This window comes from Pogona vitticeps, chromosome 1, assembly GCF_051106095.1.
Source record: "Pogona vitticeps strain Pit_001003342236 chromosome 1, PviZW2.1, whole genome shotgun sequence".
Taxonomy (NCBI): Eukaryota; Metazoa; Chordata; class Lepidosauria; order Squamata; family Agamidae; genus Pogona; species Pogona vitticeps.
The window spans coordinates 17,618,747-17,639,839 of NC_135783.1; the positions used below are offsets into that span (position 1 = coordinate 17,618,747).

The 21,093-nt window shown below is 39.9% G+C and overlaps 2 protein-coding genes across 7 annotated transcripts in view; one reads left to right on the top strand and one right to left on the bottom strand.

Moving 5' to 3' along the window:
• The window catches only part of ARHGEF33 (Rho guanine nucleotide exchange factor 33), a 40,880-nt gene extending 34,156 nt beyond the window's left edge, over positions 1-6,724 (top strand). For 4 of the 6 annotated variants that reach the window (XM_078382865.1, XM_078382866.1, XM_078382869.1 and 1 more), the window contains one exon: positions 4,540-6,724. In XM_078382865.1, the coding sequence (XP_078238991.1) occupies positions 4,540-4,677 (138 nt within the window). In that variant the 3' untranslated portion in view covers positions 4,678-6,724. The remainder of the gene's footprint in view (positions 1-4,539) is intronic. The other 2 variants (XM_078382867.1, XM_078382868.1) reach the window with 2 other exon arrangements.
• Positions 6,152-21,093, bottom strand: part of SOS1 (SOS Ras/Rac guanine nucleotide exchange factor 1) — an 84,324-nt gene continuing 69,382 nt past the window's right edge. The window contains exons 18-22 of the mRNA XM_020794738.3: positions 19,588-19,760; positions 15,331-15,447; positions 14,898-15,162; positions 14,170-14,288; positions 6,152-11,678 (exon numbers count right to left, since the gene is read on the bottom strand). Of these exons, the coding sequence (XP_020650397.3) occupies positions 11,184-11,678; positions 14,170-14,288; positions 14,898-15,162; positions 15,331-15,447; positions 19,588-19,760 (1,169 nt within the window). The 3' untranslated portion in view covers positions 6,152-11,183. The remainder of the gene's footprint in view (positions 11,679-14,169; positions 14,289-14,897; positions 15,163-15,330; positions 15,448-19,587; positions 19,761-21,093) is intronic.

Sequence of the window (21,093 nt, forward strand, 5' to 3'; positions counted from 1 at the left end):
ATGGGTGAGACCGACCAATGGATTTCATAGGAAAGAGGTATCAACTTCCACTGGATCCCATTGATTCCACTAGAATCAGTTATCTCCTACCCCTTCATCTCTTCTACAGTCTTCCGTGCACCCAAATGTCTGCTCTGGAAGGGCTGGGAAACCCTTTGGATAAGTTATTTGGGGCACAAGCCAGATTGGAATGGAATGGGCAGGAATGAACATTTGGTAATAAAAATCAATGTGAGATATGATGGATACATATTAAAACAATAGAAATAAAACGTGTCTAATATTACTATTTTATTAACCCGTTAATGCTCCAAAACTACCAAACTAGTCAGATCAGAATGAAACAGCTTGGAAAAGCAACAAGACAGTAGGATAAAGTCAAAATGCATCCATAGGAACCACACTCCAGTTTCTGTTCTGTACAAAAACAAACAAACAAACAAACTCCCTCATTATCATGCACTTCTCCCGGGTTCCATGTTTAATTAAACAGTCAACTGGTAATAACATATCTGGAACAAACGAAGTGGATGTCACTTCTGCACGCTTATAAGTACTTATTGATGAAACACCCATCCAATGTTGGGCTCCCATACTTTGATATGTGAGTCCTTTTGAAACCTGTGGTGGAAATCTGGTCATCCCAGGATTGATCCCAAGGGTAGACATTTTTTATTTTTGTGGTTATTCACCTCTCTCTGGAATTCTTCCCTTTCTCTTGTTCTAGCTTCTTTTTCTGCTGTTTTTCCCAATACCGGGCGCTCTCTCCACTCCTTCTTGGCTACCTCTTTAGGCATCTTTAAAGGCACCCGTTCACCTGTCCATTGATCTTCCTTAATTATCTTGAACCGGTTCCCTTTCTCCTTAGCATCCTCAGCTATCCAACATTCTTCAGAGATCCCTCCCTCAACTTTTATATCTTCCTCTTTTCCCACCTCAATTGCTCTCCCTTGTGGACTCTCATTTCCTACATCCTCTACACTTGAAATGACACTTCCTGCCATTCTGTCATTTCCTTCACATACGTTGCTGCTCTGTCAACTTCTCTGGAGTGGATGGCACACCCACAATCTCTCCTTCTCTCACACACGTAGACATTAATGGGTTAATAAAAAGTAATATTTTATAGGTCTGCTTTTTCAAATATCACTCTGATGTGGGCCCATCACATTCCACTAGTTTTGGCACCATTTTTCAACACTTTGTGCCTGCTTGGTTCTGTTTTGGCTGTGACCAAGATCCGTTTATTCTGAAGCTGAAAAAGCTGCAGAAAGATGGGAACAGAAAGATAATCCAAGTTCCACTGGGTAATGAATCACATTGTTGAATCTTGGAGAGACACATGGGCAGAGGAGGAAAAAACACTCTTTAGATGACATATGAGGATAAGTTAATCTAAGAAAAATGATAATTGGAATGGCAAAATGGTAGCTTGGAGAGAACATTTAATCCTATCAGTCGTGGTAGAACTTAGATCAGTTTAGGACAGGGGCTGGAAGACCAAGCCTCAACCTTTATTTCTCAAAGCCTTCATTATATTAGGATTGATGGGGTTGATATTGCATTGAAGCTTTTTACATACTTAGAAAATAGTAAGAAGTGCAACACATGCAACAGTTGGGACAAAGTGGAGGTTATAGGGTGCATCGTGGTTGCTCTCCCCATATGTAAGACTCTCAACTTGATGCAATGTTGGACATTCTTAGAAGTACTTTAAAAATATATATCAAGGGATACTCTCAATAATTTCCTTGAGTGATGCCGATTGCTTTAGAGCAGTGATGGCAAACCTTTTTGAGCCCAAGTGCCCAAATTGCAGCACAAAACCAACTTATTTATTTCAAAGTGCCAACACTGCAATTAAACCTGAATACTGAGGTTTTGGTTTAGGAAAAAAACTGCCCCTGCACTACAAGGGTTAAATGCTTGGGTTCCCCCCCCCAGGACAATATTAACAGAGAAATACTTAGCGGTCCTCCAATTGCTTGTTGGGCTAGGCCAGTAGTGGCCACCATTGCACCCCTCCGTTAGACCAGCAGAGCGGAGTGCCAAAATCCGGGATTGGAGGACAGGTATTTCTCGATGGTGACTTATGGCTCGCGTGCCCACAGAAAGGGCTCTGCGTACCGGCTGCGGCACACGTGCCATAGGTTCGCTATAGTTGCTTTAAAGCTATGGAAGTTCAGCTCAAGGAAGTCAGTCTTTCAGATGCTGTTAAGATAACTGAGTATAGGATTAGTGCAAGTTGAGCTGATATGGGCAAGACTGAAAATATGTGTTGTGAAAATGGCACACCATGGTTATAAGCAAGTAGGAATGCATGTCTTGGGATTGGAGTCACATAACAAATGCATGCTCAGAAAAGAAAAAAACCATTGTGGCGCTAACAATTCTATTTCAGTGGAAGCTTTTGTAGATCAACACCCACTTTCTCAGATACAGTGGCGTGAAATATACATGACTAGTATAACAGTAATTATACATATACCATGACCAAGGATGGATACACATAGATAATTTAATAAAGATTAGTTGAGACTGGAACTGTCAATCTTTAATTACCTCAAAGTAGCAGTTTGTGGAATGGGGAATATCTCGGATTAAGTAAACGTGGCTGTCATAGGAATGCTAGAAGAGGTTAATGGGACAGCATTGGAGTCTGTCAAGGGAGGCAACCATTTTATACCTATAAGACATAGAAAGCTAGATTATTAATATATGTGTTGTGCTAAGAAGCCTTGACCCCTATTGAGTCCCTTAGAAATGCAATGGAATGTGCTTGTTTAGTCAGTTTCTGCTCTCTTCTACAGTAGTCACTATGCTAGGATGTTGGGAAATTGAACTCTTTGGAAAGTAGTTGCCATTTCTGTTGAATTTGTGTCCATGGTTTTTGTTCTGCATAGAAATTGTTCTGTGAGGAAAGCAAAGGGTCATTATTGTCAGATAATGGCATAAATCACCTTAGAGGAGGAACAAATAAATTGACCCATGACGTTGTTGCCGACAGTGTAGACAGAGGAGCAGAACAGCTTTCTGACTTTCTGGCAGGGTCTTGTTCCTGTCTCCATCTCCATGTTGTGTTGCCTGAATACAAAACTGAAATACTGAGCTCTATACCTGCTTACTGTGGATCATGGTTAATGCAAGTGCCAGAGAAGTTGACATTAACACCATAAATATTAATGGAAAAATAGCCTGTGTTTCATAGAATCATAGAAAAGGGAAGTTGGAAGGGGCCTAACAAGGTCATCAAGTCCAAACCCCCCGCCCCACTCAATGCAGGAATACACTCAAAGCATATCTGCCAGGTGATTATCTAAATTTTTCTTGAATGCCTCCAGTGTTGGAGCACTCACCAACTCCCAAGGTAATTGGTTCTACTGCCATACTGCTTTAACAGTTAGGAAGTTTTTCCTGATATTCAACCAAAATCTGGCTTCGAGCCCATTGTTGCGTGTCCTGCACTTTGGGATGATCGAGAACAGAACTTGTCCCTCCTCTATATGACAGCCTTTCAAATCAAAAAGATTTGAAAAGTGCTATCATTATCACCCCTCAGTCTTTTTTTATCAAGGCTAAACATGCCCAATTCTTCCAGCCTTTCCGCATAAGGCTTGATTTCCAGCCCCCGATCATCCTTGTCGCCCTCTTCTGAATTTATTCCAGTCTGTTAGCATCCTTCTTGAAGTGTGGTGTCCAGAACTGGATACAATACTTAAGGTGACGGCTAACCAGTGTTGAATAGAGGGGGACTAGCACCTCATGGGATTTGGAAACTACACTTCTATTAATGCAGCCTAAAATATGATTCACCTTTTTTGTAGCCACAAAAGTTGAGTTATACAGTAGTGACTCACATTATGACGTTAACTCGTTCCAGCGAAATTGCTGTAGAACGAAAACATCGTAATGCGAAAAGAAAAAACCCACTGAAACACATTAAAACCCGTTTAATGTGTTCCAAAGGGCTTGAAACTCATAGTCCAGCGAAGATCCTCCATAGGGAGGCCATTTTCGGTGCCTGTAATGCGAGGAATCCGTCCCAGTAAACAGCGGGGGGGCATTTTGTTTACCTGGTGGCCATTTTGAAACCGCCAGTCAGCTGTTGGAAAATCATCGTTTTGTGAAGAATCTGTTCCCGAAGCAGAGAACCGATCATCGCAAAGCGAAATTCCCCCATAGGAAACATCGTTTTGCGATCGCAAAAACTACGTCATAATGCGATTTCATCGTTAAATGGGGCAATTGTAAAGCGAGGCACCACTGTATTTCCTGTAGTGTGCAGATGCAGATATAAGCATATGCAAATACTGTATCATTGTTGTCTCTTGATAAAACACTGTAAAAATCTGCGAAGTAGATGTAAACATCTGAGTTGAAGATTTGGAAATTAGGATTAACAGGTTTGTTATAAATCCATAGGTTTAATACTGGGCATATATTTCCCCCTACTCTTTTGTTTCCTCAAAACAGTGATCAATACAGAAGGGAAGAGGCCCCTTTGTAATATTCTTGGCTGAACTATTTTTTCCATTTCAGGATATGCATTTAGAAGACAACACTAGATTCTCTCCTAGGGATGACAACGAACAAACGTCTTTCAGCAGCCAAACTCCAAGGCAAGACCAGAAAGGGGGCTTTCGTAGTTCCTTTCGCAAGTTCTTCAAAAAGAAATGAGCCATCTGAGGCCAGAGTAACAGTTTCTGCATGTTCCCTGGGTTGAGTTCTTTACTTTGAGTCCCATGTAATACAGTGGTTTTGCTTCAAGCAACTTTAGGGTCAAAAGAAGAAACATTTGGATATTAAGACCAATGGTAATTTGTTAGAATTTCCCAGTAATTTGGCCCCAGATAAGACCAAAAAAAAGAAAAAAAAGAAAAAAAAAAGAAAAAAGAAAAAAAAGGTGAAGCCCTGTATTTTCAGGGATTATTTTATGTATACTGTGGGGGTCATCTGTATATTTTGCCACTCACTCACTGCTGACACCCAGCAGTAAGGGTGTCACATTTCTGGGAAAACAGTAAATGCTATTATCAATGTTCTCCTCTGAGCTGTTGTATAACATGACAAAGCCCACAGAGAGGAGTAAAATTTCATAGCTTTTGCCACATATTTAGAATTGGGTAGAGCTTTATGGGATGAATAGTTATGTCCTGTGGATCAGCAGGGGAGACCAACTGGTTGACAGTGTATGGGTGAGCTGAGCCAGTAGAAGGAAGCTTGCTGGATCATCAGGCAAATCTAAGACCATCACTCCACTATCCACTTTCTTGCCATAACTGTTCATTATCAGGTAAAATGTGGAAATTTTTTTGCATAGTTCTGGATAGGTCTGGCTGCCATCTTTAGCAGCTCAGACTTCCATGTAGCCTAAGCACTCAGGAATTCATGCAGTATGATTAAAAATGCTACTGTGACAGTTAGTTTAGTCAGAGTAACACAATACTTAAATTAATATAACTGATGAATGACATGAGCTTACCTTTATCTTTCTCTAAAAATGTCAAGTGGTGCTATATTGGAATGTGAATTTTAAACTGATTTCACAGTAAAATTAATTCAGTTTTTAAAGTACCAGAGAGCATTTAGAATTGACAGGATAAAAAAATTCCAGAAATTCACTGGTTGATTACAAGGGTGGGGTTTTTTTTTGGTTCATTTAAATAAAACTGCTGTCAAATCCTGACTCTGGAAATTGCTTGAGAATGCTTACACTATAAGTGAAAGTGACCCAGCAAAGTGTTTGGGCAACAATATCATTGAGAAGTCACACATACCATATACTTGAACTCCTTTCAATAGTGAAATAAGCTAGTAAGCAGAAACAGAGCGATTAGCAAAACAGAACTGTTGAGAAAGAAGGAGGAGGTATTTGTATGCTCATTGGAAACCATGAGGATTGTTAAAAAATTTAGAAAATACCTCTAATGGGGACAAGTAATTTAGGAACAAAACATGCTCTCCAGCCACAGCTTGAAAAAAGAAAAAGTGAGTGGGGTACAAAATGCAATATATCTACTGGACTACTAGATCAGCCAGATACTGTGTTTTCCTGAAGTAAGACACCACCAGTCAGAGACTTCATTGTGTTTCAGAAAGAAACAAAACAAAACAAAAAACACTTTTTGAACACAGCACATTTGGCAGCTACTGAAAGTTGCAAATATCTAACACAATATTTATTTTTCCCTTTCAAGTGGATACATGGCTCTTTATACCCCAAGATACGACAAACTAAATAAAAATAACAAAGCATACTAGCCGACCTAACTTATCACATGTACAAACATATACACTTATGAGATATGTAAGGCATTTTATTTTTTTAAAAGAACAGATCTCTTGAATGCCAAAAAGTAACAGCCACTATTAATTTTCAGTTTAAATGCAATCTGAATACCATTGCAAACATAGCATACAAAGCTGACCTACATACATGACTAGGTACACACAGGCCAATAAGATTTGCCAGTTTAGATATCACCACTTCATCCTTATACAGCTGGATTGGACTGCCATAGCTTCTTAACCATTTAGCAAAGTATCCATGCCATTAAATTGAAGGCAATACATTTTCAATATAGGAATTATCATAATTCATCAAAACGTAAACGTGTACAAAGAGAACCAGAAAGCTTGGTTTCTAGATTGGCAAATAAGAAATGTTACCTGAAATAAGACCCCACCCAACAAGAGAATCTATTGTTTCAAAAAGAAAAAGAAAGAATTTAAAAGGCACATTTGGCAGCTACTGAAAAGTTGCATACATCTGGCACAAGATTTTCTCTTCCATCTGGGTGCATGAGTTTTAACAAGGTCACTCAATTTGAATTTTGTAACTACTGATTGCTTAAATGCACTATTTTGTCTTTGAAGGCAAAAGGGGAATTTGCTCAGAGTTGATAAAAAATGCACTTCAAGGTTGTTTAAACGGCAAAAAAAGTGTGCAGTTTTCAAAAATCCAAGTTCTTTTGGCTTTATACTTGTCATTAGCTTGCAGTTAATTTTCTTAGAATCATCATACACCCACAAAGAAATATGGAAATGAGAATTAAAACCGTTTTAGAGCCAAGTTTAAAGCAACCAGATGAGAATTATTCCTTGCACTAGCCTGCCTCTTGGTGTTTACAGCAAGGCTTCCCGTTTCCCAACTATAAAGGCAAAGGAGCAATAACCAGGATTTATTTTATGCATTTTTGGTACACTGAACAGTAAGTAGGTAAGACACACTGACAGGAAAGTACACAGACAATAGGCAGTCAAAAGAAACTATTAAAGGACTCAACTCGGTTCTAATCAAGACTACTCCATTTATACACAATGTGCTGATGTGTAGATGCTACTAGTCTACAACAACCACACACCCATCCTAGTCACATCAGTGAGACAAATTACTTTGTAGAGCAAAGGTGGCTTGAAATCACATTCCTATGTTTAAAAATTAAGAACTTGTAAGAACAATATCAACAGTTCTTACCATTAGAAGAAAGCCCGAGGAGTTGGGAGAGAAAATCCAACCAACAGCCACTAGGGGTGGAATTTGGCATCTACATTCCTGACTTTGTAGTCTGCATTTTTGAACTCACCTTTAAAAAACAGACCTGCCATGACTTTTGGGACTTCCATATTTTCTTTCCTGCACTATTCACAGCAGCCTGATGAAGACTGCTATAGATCAAAAGCTAGCAATTTTTTTTAAAAAAATAGCGGTCCAATAAAGGTATCACTTGCCCTTGCTTTTGTATTCCCCAGGTACGAACTCACTGTCATCCCCTACAGAGACACTTTTCAATGATGGGTAGCAGAATAGAACCCAATGCACAGCTGTTTGGGTTTTGGCCAATTTTTAAGAGCAACTCAGCAGATGAACCTGAAAAATCCACTGACTTTTGAGGGGAACTAGTCTTAGTAAAAAAAAAAAAAAAGCCAAAACTTTTAACATTTCAGACCTGACTTTTAAAACACCAGGGTACACAAAAGCAAGTGACAATGATACCCACCATTTAAGAAAGTAGGTTTGTGCAGCATAATATGGTGAAAACATGATAACTGACTGATTTAATACAATTTGATTATTTTTTCTTTATTCATTAAAATAACATGGCTCCAGAAAAAGGCAAGTTTATTATCCTCTTCTAATAGCATGGCCCAAATCCTCATATGCAAATGGCAAATTGCTCCAAGTTAAGAAATCACCATAGACATTATCAGTTGCATGCTGAGTCACAAAAAAGGGACAAGTTTTCTCCTCCAGTTAAAGGATGTTTTTAAGCCACTTAGCTGGTATGTAATATATAATTAAGACACAATTCCATTTTGGCCAATGTTCAGCTACATAACAATGGATCATATTGCCTCCATACTAACAGATCCTGGCTGCATGGAAAATAGTGTATTTTTTACTGTGTAGTATTCTATGTAACAGAGAAGCTTGTGTATACCAATATTTAATCAAATAAAGATATGATCTTACTTAGGGGATAGCATCTCTGTGTCTCAACCAAGTCTTAGGAAAGTCACAAAGTGGTTTAAGGGGACTGTAGCAATTCCATTAGGGTTTTCAACAAGTTGCAAATATATCTTCTGGAAGAGCTCGGTGCTTTTTTTAAAAGATTATTAAATAACATGGAAAGTATTCCACTGTACCAAAAAGGAGCTCAATAACAGATTGCTTGGGCAACTTCAGACTAATTCTATTCTAAGACAGCAACAGTTTCAGTCTGACTCCTTCTTCACATAATGGAAGCTGACTGTGGGAAGAGGCCTGTGGCAGAGCCCACAGATCACTCAGGTACAATCTCCACTTCACTGTGTCTCTGGGAGTCTATAGTATTCAGAGAGTTAAGATCTGCATTTCCAAAAGTCCAGCTGATGCTTTGTTTAGTGGTTTGAATATTTTGCCTAAACCAGTATAAATGGATTCACTTAGTATTTCAGCTTTAAAGCCAATTTTGGCAGCTGGATTGTATCAGGCAGGGCAACCCTAGCACTTTTGGGGCTGCTGCAAATATTTATGTGAATTTTGTTACTGTAAAAGCTTTTCATTAAAGGGTAATAGTAGACTAAACTTCTGTAAGACACTGTAGGTAGCAAATGCTGAACAGAATTACCAAATGTAAAGTCCAGTTTGTTTCATTTACCATATCCTAAAAATGTACTTATTGCCTTGACTACGGGAACTCTTTCGCCCCCTCTAGTAGGCCAAGCCTGGAGAATGACATACAAAGAAAGTTCTCATTTGGCTGGCTGGACTGGACTGGTTTTATTTGCAGTAAACTTCTTATGGCAGAATTTTTTCCATTTTCTTCTGTGTTACAAATGAAATAAAAACACTGGGCTTATATGGAGACTACTTTCCCGACATTTCCTTGAAAAGTTAAATATTTCTAGAAACCTTTATCAGCAGCTGAATATCAACCTAACATAGTTTTGCCATTATATTTTTTCCAGAACACCCTTCCTTTGAGTTTGCATATTGTACATGTACAGCTAAAAAGGAATTCGTTTAAAGCAGATTAAATTAACATTTCCTGAAATGCAAAGACCACACTGCATAGTGCTGAAGAAATGTCTTAGAACAGTAGGTTTTCACTGTGATATAGTCTTCTGTCAACACTATTCCACTGACATGGCTTTTTAGATTGCTGAAATGTATTTTTGTTTTCCCAAAAATATTCTATGAGTCTTAGCAACCAAGGATACAACTACTGCACCATTCACAAATCCCAGTGTAGCAGAAATAATTAAAATATCTTAATAAGTAGCATGCATTATCATCATGGTACTGGGAATTAGAAGCCTAGTTCACAGGTCTATGGATAATCCAACTCACATACATTAGTCTCTTTCAAACTTCTGACATACAGTAATAAAGATCAATATTGAAGTCTATAAGATTAAACAGAGTTTGGAATTTGATATTGCATGATATGCATTATATTTTAAGTACACAGATGTTAGCACTGAGCCACCTTTAACTCACCTTTATTTCCAAACCTAGGATTTCCTCTGTTTATGCTTTATAGACTAGAACAATGAGCTAGAAAGAGAAGTGTGTGTACCACAACATGTGTCTCCTTCTTACAGCTTCAAATTGAAATGTACATTTAACAATGCAATAATTTAATATATGTCAGCCAGACAAAATATCTGTATCTTTATTTCAATTAAATTAAAAACAATTTGTAAGTATATGCAACATTCACTATATACACATGATTTATTTATGCAACTACAAGGCGATTCTACGGGTGCTGATTATTCATCTATCTACTGTTAGTTAAAACATGGTGATAATTGAGATATGGCCAGCGGATCATCCTTTGCATTTCCATGGCATAATCAAAGATGTTGCACTACCAGCCATAAAGCGGGTTACCAGTAAACCTTAAGATGAAGAAGACCTAACCTAGTCCAAATTTAACAGTCTTCTAAATATAGGGATAAATTTAGCTCTGCTATGTTTTGCAGTTTTTCATTGGTGTCATTCATATAATTTGTTTAAAGAAGGCAAAAAGTAGGCATTCTGCTTCCCGGCTGAATTTCTTTTTGAACTGGCACCATAATATTCATATAGAAGGAAAGTACCTCTTTGGTGAAGCCTAGGTACCCACAATGGACTAGTAACAGTTTGTAAACAGTACTGCAGTACAATGCTATGCTTTAGCTTTAGGTTGATTCAGTACCACAGATCTTCTTCACAGTCCAGTTCATGATTTGAAAGCAGGGAATAAAAACAAAAGAACGTTAAGGATACTACCAAGTTCTCTGTTTGAGAATTTTTTAAAAAGTGCATAATAGTTTCACTCCAAGACCTTACAATGCGATCGACAGATGATGACAGGACTATATTTCTCATCCTTCACTGGACAATACACAAAGCATGGTGTCTGCTTATTGGCCCAAAGAGATCTGCAAGTCTGATTACTGGTACATTCAGATGTCCAGAGACTTTAGAACAGCGTCCTGCATTCTATACTAACAAACAGCAACAGTTTTCTTCCATGACAGGGAACCTCTTATTAAGATTCATGTATGTCTACACCATATATCAAATTTACTGTAGAGTCTTTAGTGTTAGGAGCATCACAGCTCAACTCCTTGATGCCAAAAGGTACAGTGAATCTATTGCCAGCAACAGACATGGCACCAGAGCAAGCACTCTCTCTAGTGTAAGGGAGAATTCAGGTAGAGTGGGCATTCTCCAGCAAAGGAGGTCCATCACGATGCATCAATGGATGTGTGGGCTCTCTTTTGTAAGTTTTTGGAGGAAGCTTTGGGATATGCTGAGAAGTGCTTTGCCGTGGAGGAACCGGTGGCCCAGCAACAGGATGGAGGTCCGTCTCTTGGGGTATCAAAGGGGGTGATGGCAAATGCCTCCGTGATACGTGGGGAGAAGGGGTTTGTGGGGGCGGAGGAGTAAATGGAGAGGGACTGTTGGGAAAGAAAGTGTTTCCAAGTTCACTTTTTCTGCCTAAAGGTGGTGGCTGGAGATGGAGAGGTGAACTAGAAAAAACATCAGGAGTTCGCACAGGTTCCCGTGGTGGCAATACAGGTGGGCTTTCTGGGGCATCTGAAAGGGAGGTCCTGTCTGGCACCGAGTATCTCGGTGAATAAATTTTTGATGTTGGCTGTCGAGGAGGAATTGCTGGTGGGCTATCCAGATGTGCAGAAGAAATCTGAAACACAAACAACGCTTCAGTCGTAGAATAGTCTAAAGCTTCAGTGCTGCAAAATGAATGTCTCAAGAGAGATCTCCTAGCAGTATAGGTGGAGACAACTTTACAAATTGTGCATTCAGAGGTGGCTAGAGCTGTCATCCACTCACTACAGGTTACTATCATCCTTCTGATTTAAAAAAGCCACCTCAGTAAATCTGCACTTCCTTTATATTCAATATACCCATACCCTCAATACGAATCATTTTCAAAGAGCAAAAAAAGTCAACTGGCTTTCATTTGCCACTACTCTTTGCAATCTTCTTTTCTCCAACAATTGACTGAAGGTCCCAAAGAAGGCGAAAAGCCTGGTAACTAAAGACTGCGTCTCTCTGCATGAACCTGCTAAAATCATCAGAGGAGGCCTTTCTGTCATCCTCACATTCCTCGTATCCACATTTGGTAAGGACACGAGAGAGAGCCTTCCTTGTCACAGTTCCTAAGCGATGAAACTCCCTCCCATGGGAACTCATTCTGGCTCACTCCTGGCTGTCCTTCTGTAAGCCAGCCAAGATCTGCTCTTCAGGCAGACTGAACAACTGATTTTGTAAAATGGTTTTAAACTGTTTTTAACTACTAGTTTTTAATTTGACATATGTTTAATTCTTTTTAAAATATTGCAATCATTTATTGTTTTCAGCCTTTAATATTGTTTATTTTAATAGTGTAAGCTGACCTGGGTCCTTCTGAGGAAAAATATATGGTACAAATATTTTATATAAATAATATCAGACAAAATCCAAAGAAACAAAACAAGACAAAAACATGTGGCACTATTATATTTCAATGTAAGCTTTCATCTAAAATTTCATTCTGTTTCCATGTCTTGATGAAGTGGACATTTCCACAAAAGCTTACATTAGTCTTTAAAGTGCCACATGTTTTTGTCCATTTTTGCTTTGTGTCTTTGGATTTTGCCTGATATGCTTGCACAGACTAACATGGCTACCTCTTCTAAAATTATTTAAATAAATAAATTATACAATTATGGTGAGAGCATGATGGGCTATTTAGGTTGTCTCCCAAGGGAAGAAAATTAATTTGAAAGGTAGATTTCCATCTTGTTGCATTGTTTCATTCTGGACTGATCACACCCCCTCCGGAGGACAGAGAGGATGAGAGGAGGCTATGTGCTTCAGCACAGGAGTTGAAACATTTTAAATAGAAAAAAATGTTCTGAAGGGGAAACTGACTATGCTTCAGTTCAGCCATTAGATGCAGAAGCTTACAACTCATGCATCACAAATTCAGCCACTGGTGGCATTCATACAATTCATCCCCGATGACCAGCAGGAAAAGTGAGCCACCAATCTTTTCATCTGACGTAAGGCTGCCAGGATCTATATCCTTGGATGGAGGGAAGAGACTGCCACAACTTCCCACCTCACTCCAAGATGCATCCTCCAAATTATTGGCATTATTGTGACAATGAGGGTGATTTCTGTAATCAATCACCATTCATATAAGAAAAACTCAACTGGTATCTTGATAGCCATGCCTCCACATTCTGCGCTGCAATTTTCCAGATATGTTCCAATCTGAGGAAATATTTGTTGGATGGTTTGGAGGGGTGGTAGAGAATGAATTGGGTGCTTACTTTAGTGAGATGTCTGTTGTCGTGTTTGAGGAGCCCTGAGGGTAAGTTGCTGTCATGGTTTGGCAGGATATGCCTGATAATCATCCCAGGAACATGCAGGAAAGGGCAAGCATGATCGTGAACTAGGCTCTTGTTCTGGTTACTATAGCTAATTTGAAAAGGTGGGCAGGGGTGGGAGCATGCTGTCACTGCCATCCTCATAGGCAACAGCTTTAAAACTGGTTTTAAAACTAACTCCTCTTTTTAAAATAAAACGGCACCCACTTAAGAAACAAAGGACATGGCAACAGAGGCGAAGAACAAGGTGGCAAATTTGGGACATTGTTTAGTCTCAGCCTTGTATAAGAGAAGCACTGCTTGAATGTGGCTTTTTGTGTCTACCATGAGGAAGGCATTTCCATCTGGATCAGAGTAATAGGGAATACAGGTGGGAACAAGGTACATGTTCTGCACTAATGTCCTGCTTATGGGCTGCCTCACAGGCAATTCATCTGTAACTAAATATGGAGTAGGAGACTACACAGGCCTTCAGCCTGATCTACCATGGCTCTTCATCAGATAGAAAATATGGAAATTACCTGAGCCCTGCATCATAAATGAGTACTTATATATCTGCAATATAATGAGGGGAGATCCTGATACCTTATTCCTTACTAAATTCCTTCCGCAGTTCATTTAATACATAAGGTGACAGCTAAAGCCAATGCTTCTTCGGCCACAGTGTTGTAACATTTAAAATACTGTCTGTGTATGTAACTTTGGCTTCTTTCTACTATTTCTATTTTATGCAGAAAGCATGAATTAGATATATTTCCATCCTATAATTCCTACTTTAAAACTGACTGAAGAAATCACCTTTGATGGAGAGGATTCTGCAGGAGCAGATTCTGGCCGTCTTCGGGGAGGTATAGGAGGAGGAACAGTCATTTCATCTGAGCTTTTGGGAAAACTTATAGAGGACACAGAAGCAGACCCTGGGAATATATAAACACTTTAGTTACCCACTGCATTTCGTTTATTGGCTCTATATGGTTCATTTGGTTCTATATACTACTCATTTTGGACCGAGAAGATAAGTGGTATGAGAGAGAGGTCAGGAAGGCCATACATGTGTATATAGAAAATCCCTCACTCAACAGGGGTGGAGACCTTAGATACAATCTGTCTCCTATTTATCAAACTGCCCTTTCGTCCGTCCCCAGGAAGATCAGGACCCACCAGAAAGACCACTGTTAATGACCCATGACAATGGGTGGAGAAGGACTGCAGCGGTGGGATTTTCTCCCCATCCATTGTCCATCAATGAGTCTATTGGACCAGGGTGAAGTGAAACTAGTGCGTATTCTTGTTGACAATACTTAACGAACAATCAACATCTATGTGCTAATGGAAAACTGGATCCATTTCATTTGAATACCGTACACCTAAGCCCTCCTTTCTAAATCAAAGCTTGAACTGAACTGAACTTAATGAAGATTCTGTTCTGACAAATACAAGTACCAACTTACAGATTTCTGCACTTTGACATACATAGAAAACACGCACATAATGGAGGAAAGAATAATCCTAATTGTGGAACCTACTTGAATGAAAAGGGGTTGCAGGATCTGAGTCAAATACACTACAAGCATCTGCGGCGCTGGAAGTGGATGATGGAGGAGGTGGGGTGAGCGGAGTTCTTGGGGAGTTTGGTGCTGAAGCAGTACTCTCAGTTTCACTTTCAGGGACACGACTGTAACTGATTTTTCTTGGTTCTTGCTGCAGAGGTGTCGGGTGCCGCATGGTGCCTGGCCTTGGATTTGATGGCCGAATACCCGGAGATTTGAGGGAATAGTTGTATTTTTTGGGCTGCAAGAAAATCCAAACCCAAAACTTAGAAGACCATCTAATTAATGTGGCTTTTATTTTCAATAAAATAATATTTCATGTTTCTTTCTTCTAAAAACCTAATTTCGGAAACTTAAAGAAAACAACTGTGAATTACAGCAAATAAAATAATAAAAACTTAATACTCACAAATCTTGGAGGTGGCTTGACATTACGTGGCTCGATCTCTAAGGACTTGTTGTAAAGAGAATCTGTAAATTCTTTTTCCAAGCAATTTCCCATTGGATTTAGATTTTCAAAGAATCTCTGTAACCCAAAACATTCAGAAGGATTGCTGCAGGATAGCATAATTAACTCTGAATGCATAACACAGTTGACTTTGAAAGCAACAGCTACAGACAGAACCCTTCAAGTAATTAAGCAACAGCCTGGCCCTAATGGCCTCTTGTTGCAGGACAGAGATTATGCAGATAATGTTATCTCTTCCCATTTGAAGAGGACATGAATCTGTGCATCCTAAGTGGATTAGTAGCCGCTTCTAGTAAATACCATAGGTAATGGCTAGAACAAGAGACAGAGATTTGCGACCCTTTTGGTCCAGCCACCTGAGTCTGCCCTTTGAGCATAATTGATGATAAACTTGTTCTAAAAGTCTAGCATTTTTCCTCACCCTGCTGTGGAACAGATTTTTTCTTCTCATGCCCTGTGCAAGAAGGTTTCCAAGGGAACTTCGTAAATAAATGGAATCTCTTACGTCTCCTACTATTATTTTGTGCCTATGTGAACACAATTCAGTCTCCAGGTTGAAAGCCAGAGCCATGTTGGATCAGAGTGAATAAATGTGCTTGCTTGCCTGAAGCAATCAGATGAAGATACGATCAAGGGGAAAGAAAATGCCCTGTGGAACAGAGTAGTGAACCACAGTCTATGTAGCAACGAGGTGACCTTTGTTCCCTGAAATGCTTTCCCAAAGAACTATAGCATTTATCTAGCTTTAGAACTCGGGGAAGGAGTGAAGTCAGTGGGGTTACATACAACAGATTGGACAGCATTGCACTGTATCAATCTTGTGGTTCACTGAGGACCGCAACAAACGTACCCTGGTTGTAATGCCTCACTCAGAAAACAAAAATGAGGACACAATGAAGGGCAGTCATTCCATAGGCCAACAAATGGACATATAAATATTCTTAATGCGTTCTTTTAAACAGAGAAAATAGCACAGAATGGGAAACAACTCATACAATAGAAAACAGTAACCAATGAAAATGTTAAGGCATTGCTGATTGTGTGTGTGGTGGTCTATTCACTGGATACTTGAGTGATAACTTCTCCATATAGAACAGGGGTCAGGGTACTTTTTTACCTTTTACCCCCCAAAAAATTTATATACGCTGACATTACCCCCTTGATTCAAAAGGAAGGAAATCATACATTATTTGAATTTAAAATATTATTGAATTGACACAGGCTGTGTACCGAACTAGCAGGATGCACCAAATTTGCTAAAGATGTGCATTATTTTTGCTGGAACACATTGCACTCCAGCCATGGTGTGGTATAGGGAGTAGTAAGGTGTCCAACGTGCCTAGCAAGTTGCATTAAATTTTTGCTAGCTCGCAGAGGATTTAATCATCATCAGTGGCTGCCAGAGTGGTACTAGCAATGACATGCTTGCTAGAGACAGCCAACACAGAATTGCGGGGGTTTCGGCAGGCCTTCCCATTAGACAACTCCTGACGTCTTTTTCTTTCCTTTTCTTTTGCTTCTTCCACTCTATGTCTCGCTTTTATTATTTAAATTATTTATATATTTTTATTGTACTTTTATGGTTGTTAGCCGCCTAGAGTAGTCCTGACCCGATCAGATAGGTGGGATATAAATTAAATAAATAAATAAAATAAAATAAATAAAGTGAGGAGGACTTAAAGAAGCTCTTAATGAGGGTGAAAGAGGAGAGTGCAATAAATGGTCTGCAGCTCAACATAAAAAAAAACTAAGATCATGGCCACTGGTCCCATCACCTCCTGGCAAATAGAAGGGGAAGATATGGAGGCAGTGACAGATTTTACTTTCTTGGGCTGCATGATCACTGCAGAGGGTGACAGCAGCCATGAAATTCAAAGATGCCTGCTTCTTGGAAGAAAAGCAATGATAAACCTAGACAGCACCTTAAAAAGCCACCCTCCCCCCCGCCTTAATTCAGTTTCTCTTTTGCTTGCCTGCCTGTTCATTTTCACAGTCTCTGTCATACACACTCTCTCTCTGACACACACACACACACACACACACCCATCCATCCATCCACCCTCCCTTCATTTCCTCCCTCCCTTCATTTTGTACATTTAAATAAACTTGATGAAGTCCTCAGTCTCTTGCACCTTTCTTCCCTCCTTCCCTTGCTTGCTTGCACCTTTCTCCCCTCCTCCTGCTTGTTTGCAGTCATTTCGGGAGGAAGCAGTCATTCAGAAGCCCCGGATTGATTAATTGCCTGGGGCTAATCCCCAGCTATAATCAATTAGGCAGCTATAACCAATTAGTTTATCTCCAATCTCCTGAAAGAATGGAGGATTTAGAAGTGCCCTGCTGCAATGAAGGAAGTAACAGGACGATGTGGCTTACAATTTGAGCTTTGGCTGCCGGGGGTGGGGGTGGGGAGGGGGGTAGCACTCTGCTCATTACCCCCAGGATTTTCACTTTTACCCAATTTGAGGTAATTTATCCCTGTTCTCCGACCTATGATACAGAACAATCATGCACTGAGGGTTTGCTGATGATGTCCACCCTTACTTCTCAGCCCTTCTCTGTAGCACAGGTGTTCAAAATGATCACTTCTGACTCTATTCTCTTCCCCTGCTTTCCTTTACTTTCTCTCTTCCATTGTCTCCCTTTTTGTCCCTCTTTAACTTTTTAAAAGGCTCCAATATTTTCCCCCCAATGGTGTCTCTCCTCTTTACTGTATTCCATGGCCTATAGGAGCAGACATTAGACCACAAATGAGCATCCAAATTGCAGCAAACATGGAAAGGATCAGACCCAACTCTGCACAGTCTAGCTTGTGTGTGTGTGTGTGCGCGCGCTCTGCGACACTAAGTTTGAACTAATTTATGGTCACCCTAGTAGGGCTTTCAAGGTAAGTGAGATATTTTAGGAGTGGCTTTATCAATTCTACTCCACCAGTGAGTTTCCATGGCCAAGTGGGGATTCAAACCCTGTTCTCCAGAGTCCAGGTCTGTCACTCTATCCACTACACCACACTGGTTGTTGTTGTTTAGTCGTTAAGTTGTGTCCGACTCTTCATGACCCCATGGACCAGAGCACACCAGGCCCTCCTATCTTCCACTGCCTCCCATAGTTGTGTCAAATTCATGTTGGTCGCTCCGATGTCGCTGTCCAACCATCTCATCCTCTTTCGTCCCCTTGGATAGCCAACAAACAGCAACAGAGCATAGACAGAGTTCCCACTCCAGTCCTCTGAAGATGCCGGCCACACAGACTGGCGAAACATCAGGAAGAACACGGCCAAAGAACCCGAAAAACCCACCACAACCATCAGATCTCGGCTGTAAAAGCCTTCGAGAATACAACACATAGTCCTTTAGCCGAGAATAAAGAAGAGTGGTCTGAGTTGTTGCATCAACTATTTTCATGGATTGGGGAAAGCTCGACTGTTGTCAGTGGCACCCAAACTGCTTTCATGAAAAGCCTCACAAGGCTGGTACATATTAGTCAAGAGCATAATGCAAGGCTGCACGCTACTGTCCACTTATTTTAACTCCCTGCATTCAGGAAGAAACACTAGCTGCAGTAGAAATTGAGTGCAACAACCAACTGGTATATCTTGCCTCCACACAGAAGAATAGAGATGTGATAGTCATTTTGAGCAGGAATCCACTATGGGACTAAATAATTGCTTAAAGGGCCATGAGCATGGTAAGTGCCACAGATCAGTCAAATGCTGAAAAGGACCAGCTCCCTCCATTCCCACCCCATCTAAACAAGTGTTGGGAATAGAAATAAAGTTTTCTGGTATGCTAAGGCCAACAAAGGCCAAGTTACCGAGGGAAGCTGGAAAAAATGTCAGGCCTTTTCAAGGAAGTAAAACTGGGACAGGTTGTGCCTCCTTTCAGATACTGACTGATTTGCTTAAGCTCAGCTTTCAGAGTGGGTAGGGGTAGATAACAAATGCTTGGCACCTTCTTCTTTCAAGAAAGTAATTTTGCTGCATTACAGGATGTCTGTGTTACTTAAACAGCATTTCCTATTCCATGTCTTAACTACTTGAAGATACACATGCTCCCCCAGTGGAACTAACATCAGCACAAGTTTTTTCCTCCAGGTCAGTACACAAAAGAAGGCTTTGTAATTGACTTAAGTCTGGAACTAAGGTCTACTCATGGTCTGAATAAAAAAGCTGATTCTAAAAAGGTACAAAATACTACTTACCCTGATGTCAGGCTCTACTTTTAGGCAGTATGGCTGGTTTTGGTACTGCTGGATCTCCCCAGTTATTTCAGCCACCTTCCTCCGTTTGCTGAAATTGATCAGCTCTTTTCCATGCCTTTTTAGAAATTCAGGATTGCCTTCTTCTGTTTTTAAGATGTTTGTTAAATAAATTCCTGCAAATAACAGGCAAAAAATGCACATCTATAAAACTGCTCTGCTGTTCCAAGACAAATTTATTTTTTTAGGAAAGGAAAGGACAGATTCACACAGCTCCATGTGTCTGTCAGCCTCCTTATCTTTCCAGATAGTTCAGCCTACAGTTTCTACAAGTGCAAGTCTCTGGCACAAAAGCCAAAAGGCTCCTGGATCTGTGGCTCCCACCTCAGGGCAAGCAGCCAGAAGGCTGTAGCAGCTGGGCCCAGGGCAGAAAGGAGCAAGGACTAGGCCGTAGTCTTGAAATTGGTTGGATCTGGGGCTAGCATCCGTGGTGATGCTTCTTTCAAGAAAGAGATTGAGACCAGTCCCATTAAAAAGGGCTGGGAATATTCCTTACCGGCCTTGATATGCGGTTGTATTTCCCTGGGTCATCAAGGTATGGTGTTCAGTATGATGAATGAAATCAACTGACTTTCACTAACAAATACTGTACACTCTTCTCCCTAAAAATGGGATTTTTATTGCTGACTAGGAAGAGATTTAAACTGCCTGTTTTAGTAGGGATTTCAAGTATTGCATCTGGAAGTCCAATTAGTGTGGTCACAGCCAGGAAAAGGTATGATACTGGAAACTAAGCAGGTAGAGAGACAGGTTACATATCAGTCTGATCCTTTCCACAACCACAGGGTGCAAAACGGTCTCACAAGACTGTCCTTGGGCCTTCTAGTGACCTTGAATGGAAGGTTAATATATAATATATAATAAAATCTCTGTCACCTGTAATGTAACTGTAGATGAGGAGGAAACTAATTTAATATGAATAACTGAAATCTAGTTAAAAGAGATAATGTAGAAAGCCTGAGGTATTTTTCTCTGCATACTCAATTTCAGTATTACAACAGGCTGATGGTCTCAGCAGACAGCACTGATCTGGCCTAAAAGAAGTCTCTCTTTTTAGGTCCAGATAAGTACCAGTCTGGGGTATTTGCATGTTTTGTTAGGTGAAGGGAACACACTGGAGGTTCTACCTATATACTGTCCCTGACACCTGATAACTTTCCTACTTGAACTACCTTAACACAGGTGGTTTATTTGGTTTGTATTACATTTAAAGCCATCACAATGTCTATTAGTTTTATTGTTATTATGTTGCTATTACAGTTTAAATTTCAGCGTGCTACTCCTAAACAAATCTGTATTAAGCAAGTAGTTTTGCTTTTATATTATATTTTCTGTCACGTCACTATTGTTTTATATTGTCATTTGCTCTTATTGTGATTTTATCACATCATTATGTTTTCACTTACACTGGCAATTTCTGAAAACTCAGCCAAAGGACTTTTGATCTCT